Source organism: Choloepus didactylus, chromosome 17 (assembly GCF_015220235.1).
Source record: "Choloepus didactylus isolate mChoDid1 chromosome 17, mChoDid1.pri, whole genome shotgun sequence".
Taxonomy (NCBI): domain Eukaryota; kingdom Metazoa; phylum Chordata; class Mammalia; order Pilosa; family Megalonychidae; genus Choloepus; species Choloepus didactylus.
This window is the reverse complement of record NC_051323.1, coordinates 30720856-30740595: the sequence shown is the minus strand read 5'-3', so window position 1 is coordinate 30740595 and position 19740 is coordinate 30720856. Positions and strand designations below refer to the sequence as shown.

The following is a 19740-nucleotide window of genomic DNA, read 5'->3' as shown; positions in this document are numbered from 1 at the left end:
GAACAAGTACTAAACATTTAATATTTGAATGTGATTTCTGATAATGTTAATCTGCTCTGAAGGTGATGAAAGTGTCCTTTCCATTTATTCAAAAACCAGATTCTTTAGAACGTTGTGCAATACTATGAAATTTTCATATTCTACAATTTTATTATCCTAATATTATAGAGGACTTCTTCAGATTGATAATGGTAAAGCACTATTTTTAATTTCCATTTTTGCCGAGGACCGTGCTAGTGTGAATACAGTATGTCCCCCTAAAAAGCCATGTTCTTTAATGCAATCTTGTGGGGGCAGATTTATTAGTGTTTTGATCAGGGTGGAACCTTTCGATTGTTTCCATGGAGGTGTTTCTCACTCAACAGTGGGGGATACTTTGGATTAGATTATTCCCATGGAGGTATGGCCCCACCCATTCAGGGTGGGTCTTGATTAGTTCACTGGAGTTTTCGAGAGAAGCTAAGAGCCGACACAGACCCAGATGCTTGCTGATGCTTAGAGAGGCTTGGAGATGTGGACAGAAGGAAGTTTGAAGATAACTAAACTAAAAGACGAAGCCCAGAGTTTGCCCCAAAGAAGCTTAGAGAAACCCCAGACGCTGAGAGAAATGCCCTGGGAGAAAGTAGCAGGGACGCACAGTAGCTGAGAGAGAGGAGCCCAGATACATTTTGGAGAAAACCACTTTGAAATACAACCCAGGAGGAAAGGACCAGCAGACACCAGTCAGTGCCTTCCCAGCTCACCTTTCTTCAGTGAAGGTATTCTCTTGCTGTTTGGACACTTACAGCCTTAGAACTATAAATTGGTAACCTAATAAATTCCCTTTATAAAAGCCAATCCAGTTCTGGTATTTTGCATAGTGGTAGCTCTAGAAAACCAGAAAAAAGACCAATACCTAAAAAATACTGCAGCAATGTCCAACTGCTATAAAAATTTCTCAAAACTTTCTCTCCCTTTTTGCACCTATCTCACTACAAGGTTGTTCACAAGTGATCTGGAGATACTTTGTTCAGTAGTACTGCTATAAAGGAAGAAATACTCAAAGCAAAATGAAACAATGAAACAGAATGCTTCCAAAAATTTAAAATATAAACCATTTTTTAAAAAAAGGAACTAAAATTTTAGACTATAGAAATGTAAAATTTTATTAACCTAAAGGAAAAATGTTCACAAATTATTCAAAGATCAGTCATTACTTCTAGATGAAGAACTCTTATTCCACAATTAGTTTATCAAACCCTATGTATATTTTTTTATTTCCACTGTACTTTGTATTCTCCTTTACTACAATGATGTACCAAAAGTTACACAAGCTGTTGGAAATGAATGTTTTAAAAGGGATAACTACTGTAACTGATTGAAATAGTGAACTGCGACTTACCACAGTCCATGACTCCTGTTCTTTAGGCTCTAGAATTCCAGAATTAAAAATTTCTAATAACTGTTGAAGCCCTCCAGCAGAAACAAACTGAAAGCAATAGTGAGAATGGTAACAGAAAAGCAGTTAGTTAATGTAACCTGCTTGTTGATTCAGTAACTGGATATACACATCTAAGGAAAATATTATATATATTTTTCATTTATTGAATTACTCTGAATTAAATCACTGAAATAATTTCTCTGTAAAGTAGCATGAAACCTATTTTCAAGTTTTTTAAAAAACGTTTGCAGAAAACCATAAACATATCTTCATATTCCATTAACGATTTAATCCCACACACTGGAATGTCCTTACAGTGTTCAATGGAGAGAAAAAAAATCAGTCATAAAAATAGTAGCTCCCAGAGATTAAATAATCACAGTTTATGTTACTATGATTTAAAGTAATAAAAGACTTTTTTAAAAAGCTATGCTTTATTTTAAATAGCAAACATGTTTTAAAACAATAATTCATGGAAATTCTTTTTAGAAAATCACAGATAAATTATTTTTTATCACTAGAATACTGAAAAACACATATGATCAAACCTTGCAGCTCCAGGAATTTTTACTGTTTTCGACTTGATCCTCACTTGAATCATCTGAATCTGGATAAAGATCACTATAACTCCCCTGTGGGAAAGGCAAAATAAATCAATGAAGGAAGGAAGGAAGGAGGGAGGGAAAGAGGGGCAAAAATTAGAAAAGAAATTTCTAGAATTTTGATACAGAGAGAAGACAATAAATATTTAATGACAATAATGGAAATGGAATTACCGTGGACTCTCTCCTTATTCTTCTGTTAGGTTTTCCCAGTGCTTCGATAATCTCCAGGGCATACAATAGCTTGTGGGCACTCTTAATTTTGAGAAGTTCTTTCCAGTTAAGTGTATCATTACTCTTAAATTTAAAAAAGGGGAGAAAAAAAAAGTGGGTTTCTCAAGCCAGATTATAACCACAGGAAACCCAAAAAGTAAAATTCAAAAGAAACTGACATTACATAAAGATTCCTTTAAAAAAAAATACCTTGAAGTTTATTCAAACATAGGAAGATCAGTTATATTATTTGTACAAATAGTATGGTTAAAATACCAATTCCTATTCATTAAGCTATGTTAAAATAAAAATAGGATATAAAAACGGGAATTTTAACTTGTTAATTTTCACAATGGATGAGTCAATTTACCAAGTTCCAAATAAAAATTAAAAATGCACCCTTGCTGAATGTATCAACTTTTTTTATCTTCATTTTATTGAGATATATTCACATACCACGCAGTCATACAAAACAAATCGTACATTCGATTGTTCACAGTACCATTACATAGTTGTACATTCATCACCTAAATCAATCCCTGACACCTTCATTAGCACACACACAAATATAACAAGAATAATAATTAAAGTGAAAAAGAGCAATTGAAGTAAAAAAGAACACTGGGTACCTTTGTCTGTTTGTTTGTTTGTTTCCTTCCCCTATTTTTCTACTCATCCATCCATAAACTAGACAAAGTGGAGTGTGGTCCTTATGGCTTTCCCAATCCCATTGTCACCCCTCATAAGCTACATCTGTATACAATTGTCTTCGAGATTCATGGGTTCTGGGTTGTAGATTGATAGTTTCAGGTACCCACCACCAGCTACCCCAATTCTTTAGAATCTAAAAAGGGTTGTCTAAAGTGTGCGTAAGAGTGCCCACCAGAGTGACCTCTCGGCTCCTTTTGGAATGTATCAACTTTTAAGGGTGCAAATGAACTTGTTAAATTTAACACTTAACTTACACCTACATATTTTAAAAGTAATAAACACACATGAATTTAGAAATATTACTTTCCTACTTTCAATTTATAAAATAATACTATTTGTACTTAACATGCCTCTTTGGCAACAATGTTATTGCTAGAGCTACTCTGAGTCAAAAAACCCCATTTTCAAGAGTCCACCTTCTTCAGTTCTAAACTGTTTTGATACACTGGGCCAACTGAAATCACATAATAACATTCTGAATCACAGATAACCTTTAGCATAACATTAGGACATGCTTTTCTTTTATCTCATAAGTGTTCCATTTGATGATCTCCACAAATTAATCCCTTCTTATACAGCTTTTTAAAGATACTAATTTAGAATGATATCCAACATTTTCACATATGAAGTCATGTCCCTAGGTGAGAACTACCAAACATATATTAAATTTCTTTGCCTCATTTACACCCCATTCCATTAGGTGACTCCTATAAGCATACAAAACACATAATGATGCAAGTAATTTCATCTTAGTAGTTTTCCCTGAACATTACTTTTGTTGAAAATACAGAATTTGGAGTATACAGTAATACTAAATGAACAAATATAAAGGCAAATCATGATTTCTAATGATAACTTTAGAAACACTCTTGATTGTATTCAACCTATATTAACTGGCACTTTTAAGCTATCAAATGAGCAAAAACACGGGCCAGATTTACTGAGGGTATGAATCAAAAATCAATCTCAAACAGTGCCAGAATAAAGATAAACTGGCATCATCCTTCAGGAGTGTAAAAAGCTGTGAAAATATTTTTGAATAAGCAATAACAAGCAAATTTAACCAAGAAAATAAATGGATAGAAGTAAGCAAAACTAAGGGTTATAATAAGGAATAATATCATAGTAGATGAAACATCTAAAGCAATGACGCTCAGATTTCTGGGATTCAAAACACAATAATGTCAACACCTCTTTTCAACATGAACAAGTTAGGGTGGTCACTGCTTAGATATCCCCGAAAGTCAGGAAAGTGATTAAACTAGAGGAAGGGGTAGCAACAGACAAGATGGGATTTAACAAAGGAGTATGAATACTGAATCTTTATATAATTTTCTTTTTCTAGTTGCTAGGGTATTAGAATATTTAGAAGGAAAGAATTGAAATGGTAGAACCGTAACCCACAGTATCCTTTGACATTCATTATAGCTACTTGTTAAATTGTAATTTGAAAGTCATCACCTTTATATATATGTTATATTTCACAATAAGGAAATAACTAAAATTATGATGCTGTAACTCATAAAATTTTTGGAAATTTCTTATATAACTACTTATTAAATCATACTTTGAAAGACATTACCTTTTTGTATATATGTTATATTCCATAATAAGGAAATAACTGAAACTGGAATTGTAACTTATGATATTCTTTGAAATTTGCTATTTGTTAAATTACACTTGGAAAGCTATCCCTTTTCTGTGTGTTATACTCTACAACAAAAAAAAGATTTAAAAAACACATTACATATTTTTAAAGTGAAAAGTAGACATTGCTAAAAATTTGCTATTTTGCAATGTAAGACTTGTTTAAGAAGCTAGCCTATCAAGATCAACTTCAGGCATGACACCATAAGGGAGCGCCACAGATCAGTCCCCATGAAACTGGTGAAAATGATTTTTCAAAAAACAAACATTAAAGCCTCTGGAAATGGTCCTGTACACAAAAAGCAAACTAAGTGTCCATTCAAGAAAACCTAGGAAAATTTGGTAAGAAAGGTAAGAGTTTGTGTTCTTGTGTTCCCTTCCTCAGAGACTTCACTCCACATACATACATCAAGTCCTAAAGACTTCACAATGTTCTCACTTTACCCATGTTATATCCTGATATTGATACACATCTGGAAAGAACCAAATTTACTTATCAGTTACATTACCTTGCTCTAACGCTTCTTTAAAAATACTTGTCTCTCTTCACCGACAGAAGTGGGACAAGTGGAACTGCCTGCCATCCACTGGACCTGACCCAAGCACTTGACAACCACAGGAGACTGGACGCAGTGGAACCTCTTCTCCCACTCTTTTGGACCCCTTGTACAACGGGACCTCTTCTCCCACTCTCTTGGACCCTGTGTGCTATCTATACATAGAAGACTTCCAGGAAGATGATGAGAATAGGAGAAGAGCAAAACTTCAACTCCATGAAAAAAGTAGTGAAAAGGTATAATACACCTGGGACAGTGGTTCCAGGGTACAAGTGGCCATAGAAGGACCCCCCTACAATATATATTGGAGACATAGCTGAAAAAGCAAAGAAATTATGTCTGAAAGGACGGGGTGAATTTATTCTACCAGGACTGCCAGGGGCTGGTAGTTGCAAGTTGGCCACCCAGAAGGGAAGGAGCAGCTTGCCACTCTCATGCACCCATTTCACCAATTAGCTGTGGAGATAATCCTTCTCATTCCTATGGCGAGGAGCTCCCGTGAGGGAACATGGGAAACAGAGGACCTCTGTCAACCAGAGAGAAAACCCAGTGCATTTTTTCTTCCACCAAGGAAGCCCATGGTATCCTAAGGAGAGAGACAGGGTAAGCAAGGATGCCACACGGGAACACTAGAAGCACCTTTCTCACCCCACAGGCACATGGTCACAGGTGGGCAGGGACTGGAACACTTTTGAGCTGGAGAGTGGGACATGCAGCCCCAAAGACCAAGAGTGATTCACTTGGAGGCCCGGGAATCACCTGACCCACTGTACCATTAAGTGGACGTCCTACCAAACTGCACAGGGACCACCGCCCAGTCCTAGGACTGGTAGTCCCCAGTGAACACAGAACGGAAGCACTGACTGGATTTCCACCTAGCTTGGACCCTGCCCAGAGCGCAGCTGCAGTTAGGGAAAGCTGGCTTGAGGGTAAGAGGGGGCTCAAGAGAGCCGTCTGCTGGGAAGACAGGGAAAGTGCATTCCAGCAAGCTTTGGTTTTGCCAAATTCTAAATAAATGTTCAAGTAATGCTGCATCTCCCAAAATAACCTAATCAAGTTAAGTAAATTCCCAGAATTCAAACGAAAATCACAAAGCACATGAAGACCCAAGAAGATATGGAAAAGAGAAACAACCAAACTAAAAAGCAATGGGAGACACAAAATTTGAAGCAATTAATCAAAGAAGTACATACAAATCTCCAAATCAAGTTCAATGGGTTGGCTAAAGACATAAAAGACATCAAGAAAACAATAGAAGAGCATAAAGAAGAATGTGAAAGAGTAAATTAAAAAACAGCAGAGCTTATGGAAATAAAAGATACTGTACATCAAATTAAAAATATACTAGTGACACACAACAGCTAATTTGAAGAAGCAGAAGAAAGAAAGGTGAACTAGAGGACAAAGCAATTGAATGAGAAAGCACAAAAGAACAAATGTGAAAAATAATCAAAAAATTTGAAGTGGATCTCGGGGAAATGATGGGCAAAATGAAGTGCACAAATATAAGAATCATTGATGTCCCAGAAGGATACAAGTAAAGGACGAGGAAGAGTATTTGAGGACCTATTTGGGGAAAACTTCCCAACCTTAATAAAAGACATAAATATGCAAATCAAAGAAGCCCAACAAACTCCAAACAGAATAAATCCAAACATACCTACTCCGAGACACATACTCATTAGATTAGTAACTAATTAGACATATACTAATCAGAAAGAGGTATATTCTAAGTAAGTGAACTAGAGGACAGCCGAATTGAATGTGAATGCACAAAAGAACAAATTGTGGGAAACAATCGAAAAATTTGAAATGGATCTCAGGAAATGATGGACAACATGAAGCACACAAATGTAAGAATCACAGGTGTCCCAGAAGAAGAAGAGTGCTAAGAAGAGTATTACAGGAAGCGGGGCAAGACGGCAGACTGGTGAGCTGTATGTTTTAGTTACTCCTCCAGGAAAGTAGGTAGAAAGCCAGGAACTGCGTGGACTGGATACCACAGAGCAATCTGACTTTGGGCATACTTCATACAACACTCATGAAAACATGGAACTGCTGAGATCAGCGAAATCTGTAAGTTTTTGAGGCCAGGGGACCCGTGCCCCGCCCTGTCAGGCTCAGTCCCGTGGGAGGAGGGGCGGTCAGCTCCGGGAAGGAGAAGGGAGAATTGCAGCGGCAGCCCTTATCGAAACTCATTCTAGTGATCCAAACTCCAAACATAGATAGACTGAGACCAGACACCAGAGAATCTGAGAGCAGCCAGCCCAGCAGAGAGGAGACAGGCATAGAGAAAAAAAACAACACGAAAAACTCCAAAATAAAAGCGGAGGATTTTTGGAGTTCTGGTGAACATAGAAAGGGGAAGGGCAGAGCTCAGGCCCGAGCTCAGGCCCTGAGGCGCATATGCAAATCCCGAAGAAAAGCTGATCTCTCTGCCCTGTGGACCTTACCTTAATGGCCCTGGTTGCTTTGTCTCTTAGCATTTCAATAACCCATTAGATCGCTGAGGAGGGCCCTTTTCTTATTTTTTTTTTTTTTTTAATCCTTTTTTCTTTTTCTAAAACAATTACTCTAAGAAGCCCAATACAGAAAGCTTCAAAGACTTGCAATTTGGGCAGGTCAAGTCAAGAGCAGAACTAAGGAGAAGCTCCTGAGACAAAAACGGCCAATAATCCAGTGGCTGAGAAAATTCACTAAACACCACAACTTCCCAAGAAAAGGGGGGTGTCCGCTCACAGCGATCATCCCGGTGGACAGGAAACACTCCTGCCCATCGCCAGCCCCATAGCCCAGAGCTGCTCCAGACAACCCAGTGTGACGGAAGTGCTTCAAATAACAGGCACACACCACAAAACTGGGCGTGGACATTAGCCTTCCCTGCAACCTCAGCTGATTGTCCCAGAGTTAGGAAGGTGGAGCAATGTGAATTAACAAAGCCCCATTCAGTCATCATTTCAGCAGACTGGGAGCCTCCCTACACAGCCCAGCAGCCCAGAACTGCCCTTGGGGGATGGCACTCACCTGTGACATAGCACAGTCATCCCTCAACAGAGGACCCTGGGTGCCACGGCCTGGAAGAGGGGCCACACTTGCAAGTCTCAGGAGCCATACGCCAATACCAAGGACTTGTGGGTCAGCGGCAGAAGGACCAACTGTGGTCAGGACTGAACTGAAGGATTAGACTATTGCAAGCAGCTTTAAAACTCTAGGATCACCAGGGAGATTTGATTGTTAGAGCCACCCCCCCTCCCTGGACTGCCCAGAAACACGCCCCATATACAGTGGCAGGCAACACCAACTACACACTCCAATTGGTGTACCAATTGGACCCCACAAGACTCACTCCCCCACTCACCAAAAAGGCTAAGCAGGGGAGAACTGGCTTGTGGAGAACAGGTGGCTCGTGGACGCCACCTGCTGGTTAGTTAGAGAAAGTGTACTCCACGAAGCTGTAGATCTGATAAATTAGAGATAAGGACTTCAATTGGTTTACAAATCCTAAAAGAACCCTATAAACTTCAGCAAATGCCACGAGGCCAAAAACAACAGAAAATTATAAAGCATATGAAAAAACCAGACGATATGGATAACCCAAGCCCAAGCACCCAAATCAAAAGATCAGAAGAGACACAGCACCTAGAGCAGCTACTCAAAGAACTAAAGATGAACAATGAGACCATAGTATGGGATACAAAGGAAATCAAGAAGACCCTAGAAGAGCATAAAGAAGACACTGCAAGACTAAATAAAAAAATGGATGATCTTATGGAAATTAAAGAAACTGTTGACTAAATTAAAAAGATTCTGGGCACTCATAGTGCAAGACTAGAGGAAGTTGAACAACGAGTCAGTGACCTGGAAGATGACAGAATGGAGGATGAAAGCATGGAAGAAAGAATGGGGAAAAACATTGAGGGGATCGAAATGGACCTCAGGGATATGATAGATAATATGAAACGTCCGAATATAAGACTCATTGGTGTCCCAGAAGGGGAAGAAAAGGGTAAAGGTCTAGGAAGAGTATTCAAAGAAATTGTTGGGGAAAACTTCCCAAATCTTCTAAACAACATAAATACACAAATCATAAATGCTCAGCGAACTCCAAATAGAATAAATCCAAATAAACCCACTCTGAGACAATATACTGATCACACTGTCAAACACAGAAGAGAAGGAGCAAGTTCTGAAAGCAGCAAGAGAAAAGCAATTCACCACATACAAAGGAAACAGCATAAGACTAAGTAGTGACTACTCAGCAGCCACCATGGAGGCAAGAAGGCAGTGGCACGATATATTTAAAATTCTGAGTGAGAAAAATTTCCAGCCAAGAATACTTTATCCAGCAAAGCTCTCCTTCAAATTTGAGGGAGAGCTTAAATTTTTCACAGACAAACAATATGCTGAGAGAATTTGCTAACAAGAGACCTGCCCTACTGGAGATACTCAAGGGAGCCCTACAGACAGAGAAACAAAGACAGGACAGAAGAGACTTGGAGAAAGGTTCAGTACTAAAGAGATTCAGGTATGGGTACAATAAAGTATATTAATTAGAGAGAGGGGAAAAATATGACAAACATAAACCAAAGGATAAGATGGCTGAGTTCAAGAAATGCCTTCACGGTTTTAACGTTGAATGTAAATGGATTAAACTCCCCAATTAAAAGATATAGATTCGGGCAGAATGGATCAAAAAAAATGAACCATCAATATGTTGCATACAAGAGACTCATCTTAGACACAGGGACACAAAGAAACTGAAAGTGAAAGGATGGAAAAAAATATTTCATGCAAGCTACAGCCAAAAGAAAGCAGGTGTAGCAATATTAATCTCAGATAAAATAGACTTTAAATGCAGGGATGTTTTGAGAGACAAAGAAGGCCACTACATACTAATAAAAGGGGCAATTCAGCAAGAAGAAATAACAATCGTAAATGTCTATGCACCCAATCAAGTGGTGCCACAAAATACATGAGAGAAACACTGGCAAAACTAAAGGAAGCAATGGATGTTTCCACAATAATTGTGGGAGACTTCAACACATCACTCTCTCCTCGTAGATAGATCAACCAGACAGAAGACCAATAAGGAAATTGAAAACCTAAACAATCTTGATAAATGAATTAGATTTAACAGACATATACAGGACATTACATCCCAAATCACCAGGATTACATCATACTTTTTCTAGTGCTCACGTGGAACTTGTCTCCAGAATAGATCATATGCTGGGACATAAAACAAGCCTCAATAAATTTAAAAAGATTGAAATTATTCAAATCACATTCTCTGACCACAATGGAATACAATTAGAAGTCAATAACCATCAGAGACTTAGAAAATTCACAAATACCTGGAGGTTAAACAACACACTCCTAAACAATCAGTGGGTTAAAGAAGAAATAGCAAGAGAAATTGCTAAATATATAGAGACGAATGAAAATGAGAACACAACATACCAAAACCTATGGGATGCAGCAAAAGCAGTGCTAAGGGGGAAATTTATAGCACTAAACGCATATATTAAAAAGGAAGAAAGAGCCAAAATCAAAGAACTAATGGATCAACTAAAGAAGCTAGAAAATGAAGAACAAACCAATCCTAAACCAAGTAGAAGAAAAGAAATAACAAGGATTAAAGCAGAAATAAATGACATAGAGAACAAAAAAACAATAGAGAGGATAAATAGCACCAAAAGTTGGTTCTTTGAGAAGATCAACAAGATTGACAAGCCCCTCGCTAGACTGACAAAATCAAAGAGAGAGAATACCCATATAAACAAAATAATGAATGAAAAAGGTGATATAACTGCAGGTCCTGAAGAAATTAAAAAAATTATAAGAGGATATTATGAACAACTGTATGGCAACAAACTGGATAATGTAGAGGAAATGGACAATTTCCTGGAAACATATGAACAACCTAGACTGACCAGAGAAGAAATAGAAGACCTCAACCAACCCATCACAAGCAAAGAGATCCAATCAGTCATCAAAATCTTCCCACAAATAAATGCCCAGGGCCAGATGGCTTCACAGGGGAATTCTACCAAACTTTCCAGAAAGAATTGACAACCAATCTTACTCAAACTCTTTCAAAACCTTGAAGAAAATGGAACACTACCTAACTCATTTTATGAAGCTAACATCAATCTGAATACCAAAACCAGGCAAAGATGCTACAAAAAATGGAAAACTACCGGCCAATCTCCCTAATGAATATAGATGCAAAAATCCTCAACAAAATACTTGTCAAATCGTATCCAAAGACACATTAAAAAAATCATACACCATGACCAAGCGGGGGTTCATTTCCAGTGCATGCAAGGATGGTTCAACATAAGAAAATCAATCAATGTATTACAAACACATTAACAAAGTCAAAAGGGAAAAATCAATTGATCATCTCAATAGATGCTGAAAAAGCATTTGACAAAATCCAACATCCCTTTTTGATAAAAACACTTCAAAAGGTAGGAATTGAAGGAAACTTCCTCAACATGATAAAGAGCATATATGAAAAAAACCCACAGCCAGCATAGTACTCAATGGTGAGAGACTGAAAGCCTTCCCTCTAAGATCAGGAACAAGACAAGGATGCCCGCTGTCACCACTGTTATTCAACATTGTGCTGGAAGTGCTAGCCAGGGCAATCCGGCAAGACAAAGAAATAAAAGGCATCCAAATTGGAAAAGAAGAAGTAAAACTGTCATTGTTTGCAGATGATATGATCTTATATCTAGAAAACCCTGAGAAATCGACGATACAGCTACTAGAGCTAATAAACAAATTTAGCAAAGTAGCGGGATACAAGATTAATGCACATAAGTCAGTAATGTTTCTATATGCTAGAAATGAACAAACTGAAGAGACACTCAAGAAAAAGATACCATTTTCAATAGCAACTAAAAAAAATCAAGTACCTAGGAATAAATTTAACCAAAGATGTAAAAGACCTATACAAAGGAAACTACATAACTCTACTAAAAGAAATAGAAGGGGACCTTAAAAGATGGAAAAATATTCCATGTTCATGGATAGGAAGACTAAATGTCATTAAGATGTCAATTCTACCCCAAACTCATCTACAGATTCAATGCAATCCCAATCAAAATTCCAACAACCTACTTTGCAGACTTGGAAAAAGCTAGTTATCAAATTTATTTGGAAAGGGAAGATGCCTCGAATTGCTAAAGACACTCTAAAAAAGAAAAACGAAGTGGGAGGACTTACACTCCCTGACTTTGAAGCTTATTATAAAGCCACAGTTGCCAAAACAGCATGGTACTGGCACAAAGATAGACATATAGATCAATGGAATCGAATTGAGAATTCAGAGATAGACCCTCAGATCTATGGCCGAACTGATCTTTGATAAGGCCCCCAAAGTCACTTGAACTGAGTCATAATGGTCTTTTCAACAAATGGGGCTGGGAGAGTTGGATATCCATATCCAAAGGAATGAAAGAGGACCCCTACCTCACCCCCTACACAAAAATTAACTCAAAATGGACCAAAGATCTCAATATAAAAGAAAGTACCATAAAACTCCTAGAAGATAATGTAGGAAAACATCCTCAAGACCTTGTATTAGGCGGCCACTTCCTAGACTTTACACCCAAAGCACAAGCAACAAAAGAGAAAATAGATAAATGGGAACTCCTCAAGCTTAGAAGTTTCTGCACCTCAAAGGAATTTCTCAAAAAGGTAAAGAGGCAGCCAACTCAATGGGAAAAAATTTTTGGAAACCATGTATCTGACAAAAGACTGATATCTTCCATATATAAAGAAATCCTACAACTCAATGACAATAGTACAGGCGGCCCAATTATAAAATGAGCAAAAGATATGAAAAGACAGTTCTCTGAAGAGGAAATACAAATGGCCAAGAAACACATGAAAAAGTGTTCAGCTTCACTAGCTATTAGAGAGATGCAAATTAAGACCACAGTGAGATACCATCTAACACCGGTTAGAATGGCTGCCATTAAACAAACAGGAAACTACAAATGCTGGAGGGGATGTGGAGAAATTGGAACTCTTATTCATTGTTGGTGGGACTATATAATGGTTTAGCCACTCTGGAAGTCAGTCTGGCAGTTCCTTAGAAAACTAGCTATAGAGCTACCATTCGATCCAGCGATTGCTCTTCTCGGTATATACCCGGAAGATCGCAAAGCAGTGACACGAACAGATATCTGCACGCCAATGTTCATAGCAGCATTATTCACAATTGCCAAGAGATGGAAACAACCCAAATGTCCTTCAACAGATGAGTGGATAAAGAAAATGTGGTATATACACACGATGGAATACTATGCGGCAGTAAGAAGGAACGATCTCGTGAAACATATGACAACATGGATGAACCTTGAAGACATAATGCTGAGCGAAATAAGCCAGGCACAAAAAAAGAAATACTATATGCTACCACTAATGTGAACTTTGAAAAATGTAAAACAAATGGTTTATAATGTAGAATGTAGGGGAACTAGCAATAGAGAGCAATTAAGGAAGGGGGAACAATAATCCAAGAAGAACAGATAAGCTATTTAACGTTCTGGGGATGCCCAGGAATGACTATAGTCTGTTAATTTCTGATCGATATAGTAGGAGCAAGTTCACAGAAATGTTGCTATATTAGGTAACTTTCTTGGGGTAAAGTAGGAACATGTTGGAAGTTAAGCAGTTATCTTAGGTTAGTTGTCTTTTTCTTACTCCCTTGTTATGGTCTCTTTGAAATGTTCTTTTATTGTAGGTTTGTTTTCTTTTTAACTTTTTTTTTCATACAGTTGATTTAAAAAAGAAGGGAAAGTTAAAAAGAAAAAAAAAAAAGATGTAGTGCCCTCTTGAGGAGCCTGTGGAGAATGCAGGGGTATTCGCCTACCCCACCTCCATGGTTGCTAACATGACCACAGACATAGGGGACTGGTGGTTTGATGGGTTGAGCCCTCTACCACAGGTTTTACCCTTTGGAAGACGGTTGCTGCAAAGGAGAGGCTAGGCCTCCCTATGGTTGTGCCTAAGAGCCTCCTCCCGAATGCCTCTTTGTTGCTCAGATGTGGCCCTCTCTCTCTGGCTAAGCCAACTTGAAAGGTGAAATCACTGCCCTCCCCCCTACGTGGGATCAGACACCCAGGGGAGTGAATCTCCCTGGCAACGTGGAATATGACTCCCGGGGAGGAATGTAGACCTGGCATCGTGGGACGGAGAACATCTTGACCAAACGGGGGATGTGAAAGGAAATGAAATAAGCTTCAGTGGCAGAGAGATTCCAAAAGGAGCCGAGAGGTCACTCTGGTGGGCACTCTTATGCACACTTTAGACAACCCTTTTTAGGTTCTAAAGAATTGGGGTAGCTGGTGGTGGATACCTGAAACTATCAAACTACAACCCAGAACCCATGAATCTCGAAGACAGTTGTATAAAAATGTAGCTTATGAGGGGTGACAAGGGGATTGGGAAAGCCATAAGGACCACACTCCACTTTGTCTAGTTTATGGATGGATGAGTAGAAAAATAGGGGAAGGAAACAAACAGACAAAGGTACCCAGTGTTCTTTTTTTACTTCAATTGCTCTTTTTCACTCTAATTATTATTCTTGTTATTTTTGTGTGTGTGCTAATGAAGGTGTCAGGGATTGATTTGGGTGATGAATGTACCACTATGTAATGGTACTGTAAACAATCGAAAGTACGATTTGTTTTGTATGACTGTGTGGTATGTGAATATATCTCAATAAAATGAAGATTAAAAAAAAAAAAAAAAAAGAACATCTGGAAACCAAAAATTACTCAGGTCTTTTCCTCCCAATTTATTTAAGAAATTTAAAACTAAATTTTCTTGAGATTTTCTGAAAAATAATTACAAGACATTAAATGATGATCTAATTTTGGCTTTCATTTAATACCAAGGTTCTGCACATCAGTGCCACACCCCTCATGTAAGTAAGTTTTTTTTGGTTCTATCTATGATATTATTATTTTTGTGGTTGAATAAAGCTATAGTAATGGTTCTGAGGTAAAAAAAAAAAAAAATAGAAGAGTATTAGAGGACACAGTTGGGAAAATTTTTCTAACACTTATAAAAAAACATAAATATGCAAATCAAAGAAGCCCAGCAAATGCCAAATACAATGCAAATACCCCCACTCTGAGACATATATTAATCAGATTACTAATTAGTTAGACATATACTAACCAGAATGAGGTCAAGAAATATGTGACAACCTGGATGAACCTTACAGACATAATGCTAAGTGAAATAAGTCGGACCCAAAAGGAGAGACACTGTATGTTATCACTAATATGATCTCCCCGAATAATGTAATATTGATGTCTCATAATGTGAAAAATGGGGCCTAGAGATATAGAAGCTAGATAGCGGGAAATGACTACCTAATATGTTCAGACCAATTAATGAGGATGAACTTAAAGGGAAGGGAAAGGAGAGGAGTGAGAATTCAGTAACATGACTGAAAGGAGTTGTTTAAAGGCATGTATGCCACAGATTAGCACTGCAAATATAAACAGGTGCTTGCATGATCACACTGTTACAAAGGGTTAACAACAAAGTGGTATATGGGAAAAACTACCTATGGCATACTATGGACTATATTTAATAGGAATACCTTACTAGTACCACACTAATATTAGGGATAAATAATTAGGGGCTGATAAGAACTTTGGGGTATTTTGAGTTAGAATAATTGTTTAAAATTGATAGTAATGAAGACTGTATAACTAAGTGAAGATAATGAGAGACAACGATTCTTTATCTTGGTCAGAATATATGCTATGTGAAATTAGGAACCGCCTACTTAATAAGTCAAGCTCTCAATCTTGAAGCTTCCTCTTGAGAAACTTACCGGTGTAAAGGGGAGGCTAAGCCTACCTATAATTATGCCTGAGAGTCACTTCCAGAGAACCTCTTTTGCTGCTTGGATGTGGCCTTTCTCTCTCTCAGCTCAACTCTGCAAATAAATTCAGTACCCTACCCCGCTATGTGGGACATGACTCCTAGGAGAGTGAGTCTCCCTGGTGACATGGGACAAAATTCTGAGTAATGAACCTGGCTCTGGCATTGAGAGATTGAGGGTGCCATTTTGACCAAGAGGGGAAAAGAAAGGTAACAAAGTAAGGTTTCATTGGCTAAGAGATTTCAGATAGAGTCGAGAGTCTATCCTGGAGGTTACTCTTATGCAAGATCCAGCCAGATATTCTAAATGTCAACAGTATGCCAAGTGCAAAGCAACAATAGTCCCGAAAATCCTAAAGAATACCTAGGTCCCTATCTGAGACAATATAGAATTTTCAAACGCTAACTTTATTTCTTAAGAGTCTCAAAACCTCCAGAGTGTTCCTATGCCAATTAAGTACCAAAACCCAGAAGTAACAGTCTTTTCAAGAATATCAAACAGATACAGCCACCTTCCCATAATGTGAATACCCCTTTTCAATATGAGCAAGTTACTGTAGTTGCTGCCCAGATATCCATGAAGATTGAGACAGTGATCAAATGAGAAGGAAGGATAGTAACAGAGAAGATATGATTTAACAAAGGATTACAAATAGTGAATCTTTGTATAAATAAATTTTTTTAAATTTCTGAAGTATTAGAATAGCTAGAAGGAAATAGCTGAAATGGTGGAACTGTAACCCATAACATTCTTTGAAATTTGCTCTGTAACTATTTGTTAAATTGTACTCGAAAGTTATCACTTTTCTGTATATATGTTTTATTTCAAAATAAAAAAAAAAAAAATACATGTGGTCAACCAAAAAGGACTTTAAAAGAGAAGCAAAGCAAGCAGGTAAATTATGTTCTACCCGTTAATTAACATAACCCTGCTAAATGTGTAAAGGTGAAATAGGACAGAACTTCTGCTATGATGTGTGGTTGTTGACCCCAACATAACTCAGTTGTCAAATGTTTTTATTTCTGGAAATAGCTTCATTTCGAAAATACTTATAAGAAAACTAGGGCCTAGATTGTAGGCTCTTACAGCAGTTACACTTATTCCTGAGCTCTAATTGTTATTTCTAAATTTTGAGATGCTTTGGTCTTTGTGTACAACCAGGTAGCTCCCTGGAACTTTGGTTATCCATGTGATACCAAAGAGTCAGACTCAGAATACTCCAGCTGTAGAAGTAATAAGAAAGCAACATTAACCCAAACAGCAACTGTTAAAGAAGCTGAAAAAGATTAGACTTCAATTAGGGATATAATGAGGCTGATTTTGTGAAGAATAAAGTAAATCAGAATATAGGGTAAAAGATGATACTGTGCGTATTCTAAAACTTTAATTTCTGTGTGAGACCAAAGGAGAAGAGATTTATTTTGTCCAAATTTAAATTTTCTGTAGCACACTATCTAATTTAGCCAGTCTGCTCAGTTTTTTTAAAGAACATAATTCAGCTTTATGTGGCATGGAACCTAGAACAGCTGGAACAAGATCTTAGTATTCCGAACAAGTTGATATAATAACCCGATGTTTTTCAGAGTGTTTTGGGCATAAAAAGAAAAAGTATTGGGAAGGTCCCTTGAGGAACTGGGGGAAGAATGCATAGAACCATCAAATTTCCCCACTTGGGGAATTCAAGCAATAAGGGCTCCAAATTTACTCTAAAATATATGCTGCCCACCTAATATGATATAATGCCTAACAATAACTCCCTGAATACCTCTGTGTTGCTCCAATGTAGTCTTTCTCTAAGCCAAACTCTGCCAATAAACTCACTACCTTTCACGCTACATGAAACACGACTTTCAGAGGTAAATTTTCCTGACACCATTGGAGTAGCAATGGATTTGTGATCTAAAGGGAGAAAAGAAATAAAATTTCAATGGCTAAGAGATTTTAAATAGAGTAGGGAGATCATTCATGAGGTTACTCTTAACGCAGATTTCAGCCAGATATTGCCAACATTTTTCCTGAAAACTCCAAGGAACACTTGAGGTTCTACTGAAAACCTATAAAAAGTTATCTCCCTAATGTAACACAGTTATAAATCATCTCCTTCTACTCCTTTTATTTAAACTTGTAATTTTTAATTTACCTATTAAGTTTATTCTTCAGAGACTTAAAGCCTCCAGATGGTTCCTAAACAAGTTAAACCCTGAAACTCAGATGTAGAAGTCTTTCAGGAATGACAACCAGTTACATTCCTCTAACCCACAATGTTCAACACCCCCTTTCAGCATGAAGAAGTGAAAACAGTCATCACCCAGATATCCCTCAAGATCAAGGAATGAACAAAAACATAAGGGAAGAATTGTAACCAAGAAATTAAGACTTAACAAATGATTTTGATCACTGAATCATTATTTAGATGGTTTTCCTTTCTATATTGTAGAATAGGCAGAAGTTAATACTTGAAACTAACAAAACAATTAGTCTCAGCACTGTTTATGCTTTTGTAATGGTTATTCTAGCCTAGTCTCAGCCCCGTTTATACTTCCTATTGCAATGGTTATTCTACCCAGTCTCAGCCCTGTGTATACTTACTATTGTAATGGTAACAACAACACCCTAGCTCCCTTATTTGAATCCATAAAAACGCTGAACTCTTGAGATTTGGGGAGAGAGATTTTTGGGCCAGCAGGTCATCTGATCTCCGGCTTTGTGCGTTGCATTAAACCCCAGTGTTATGGATCGGCTGTTATGTGCACTAGGCAGAGAACCCACCACTTTTGCTCAGTATCAAAAGTAGTAATAATAAAGTTGTCAAGTACAAAGTATTGGTAAACAGAAATTATAATAAAAACCAAATGAATATTAGGATTGGAAAGTACAAATAAAATATTCACTAGATGGGCTCAACAGTTGATGTGAACTGGAAGAAGAGTAAATAAACTTGAAGTGATAGAGATTATGGAAGCTGAAGAACCAGAAAAAAAGAAAGAAAAAAAAAATGAACAGAGAATAAAAGAAATGTAGGACACCATTAACACAACAACATATGCAAAATAGGAGTACCAGAAGGAGAGTAAAGAGGCATAGGAGAAAAAAGAATTAGAAGAAAAATGGCTGAAAATTTCTCAAATTTAGCGAGAAACAATAACCTACACATTCAGGAAACTCAATGAACTACAAGTAGGACAAACAAAGAGAACCACAGACAGATGAAAGCGCAAATTCTAAAAGTCAAACACTGGTAAAATCTTGAAAGCAGCCAGAGAAAAGTCAAGGTGCAACTTTCAAGGAATCTCCAATAAGATTAACAACTGACTTTTCAGCAGAAACTGTGGAGGCCAGAAGTCAAAATATTCAAAGTGCTCACAGGAAAGGAATGTCAATTCTATATCCAGAAAAGCTATAATTAAAATATGAAGGCAAAATAAATTCCCAGATAAACAAAAACAAAAAATTTGCTGCTGCCAGACTCAGCTTGAAAGAAGCACTAGAAGTAGTTCTTTATGCTGAAAGCAAGTGACTGCAGGCAGTAACTGAAATTCACACAAACTCAGAGTGCCAATAAAGGTAATTATGTCATTATAAAAGATATTACAGTCACATAGTAATCCTATTTTATTCTATTAACTTATTTAAAAAGCTGTATAAGGTAATATGCATAAAATATATTTCTGG

At 37.4% G+C, this 19740-nt stretch overlaps 1 protein-coding gene across 5 annotated transcripts in view; it reads right to left on the bottom strand.

Annotated features, from left to right (window-relative positions):
- Positions 1 to 19740, bottom strand: part of USP34 (ubiquitin specific peptidase 34) — a 371878-nt gene that overhangs the window by 131605 nt on the left and 220533 nt on the right. For all 5 annotated transcript variants that reach the window (XM_037806728.1, XM_037806730.1, XM_037806731.1 and 2 more), the window contains exons 31-33: positions 2197 to 2319; positions 1969 to 2052; positions 1382 to 1468 (exon numbers count right to left, since the gene is read on the bottom strand). In XM_037806728.1, coding sequence (XP_037662656.1) covers positions 1382 to 1468; positions 1969 to 2052; positions 2197 to 2319 — 294 coding nt within the window. The remainder of the gene's footprint in view (positions 1 to 1381; positions 1469 to 1968; positions 2053 to 2196; positions 2320 to 19740) is intronic.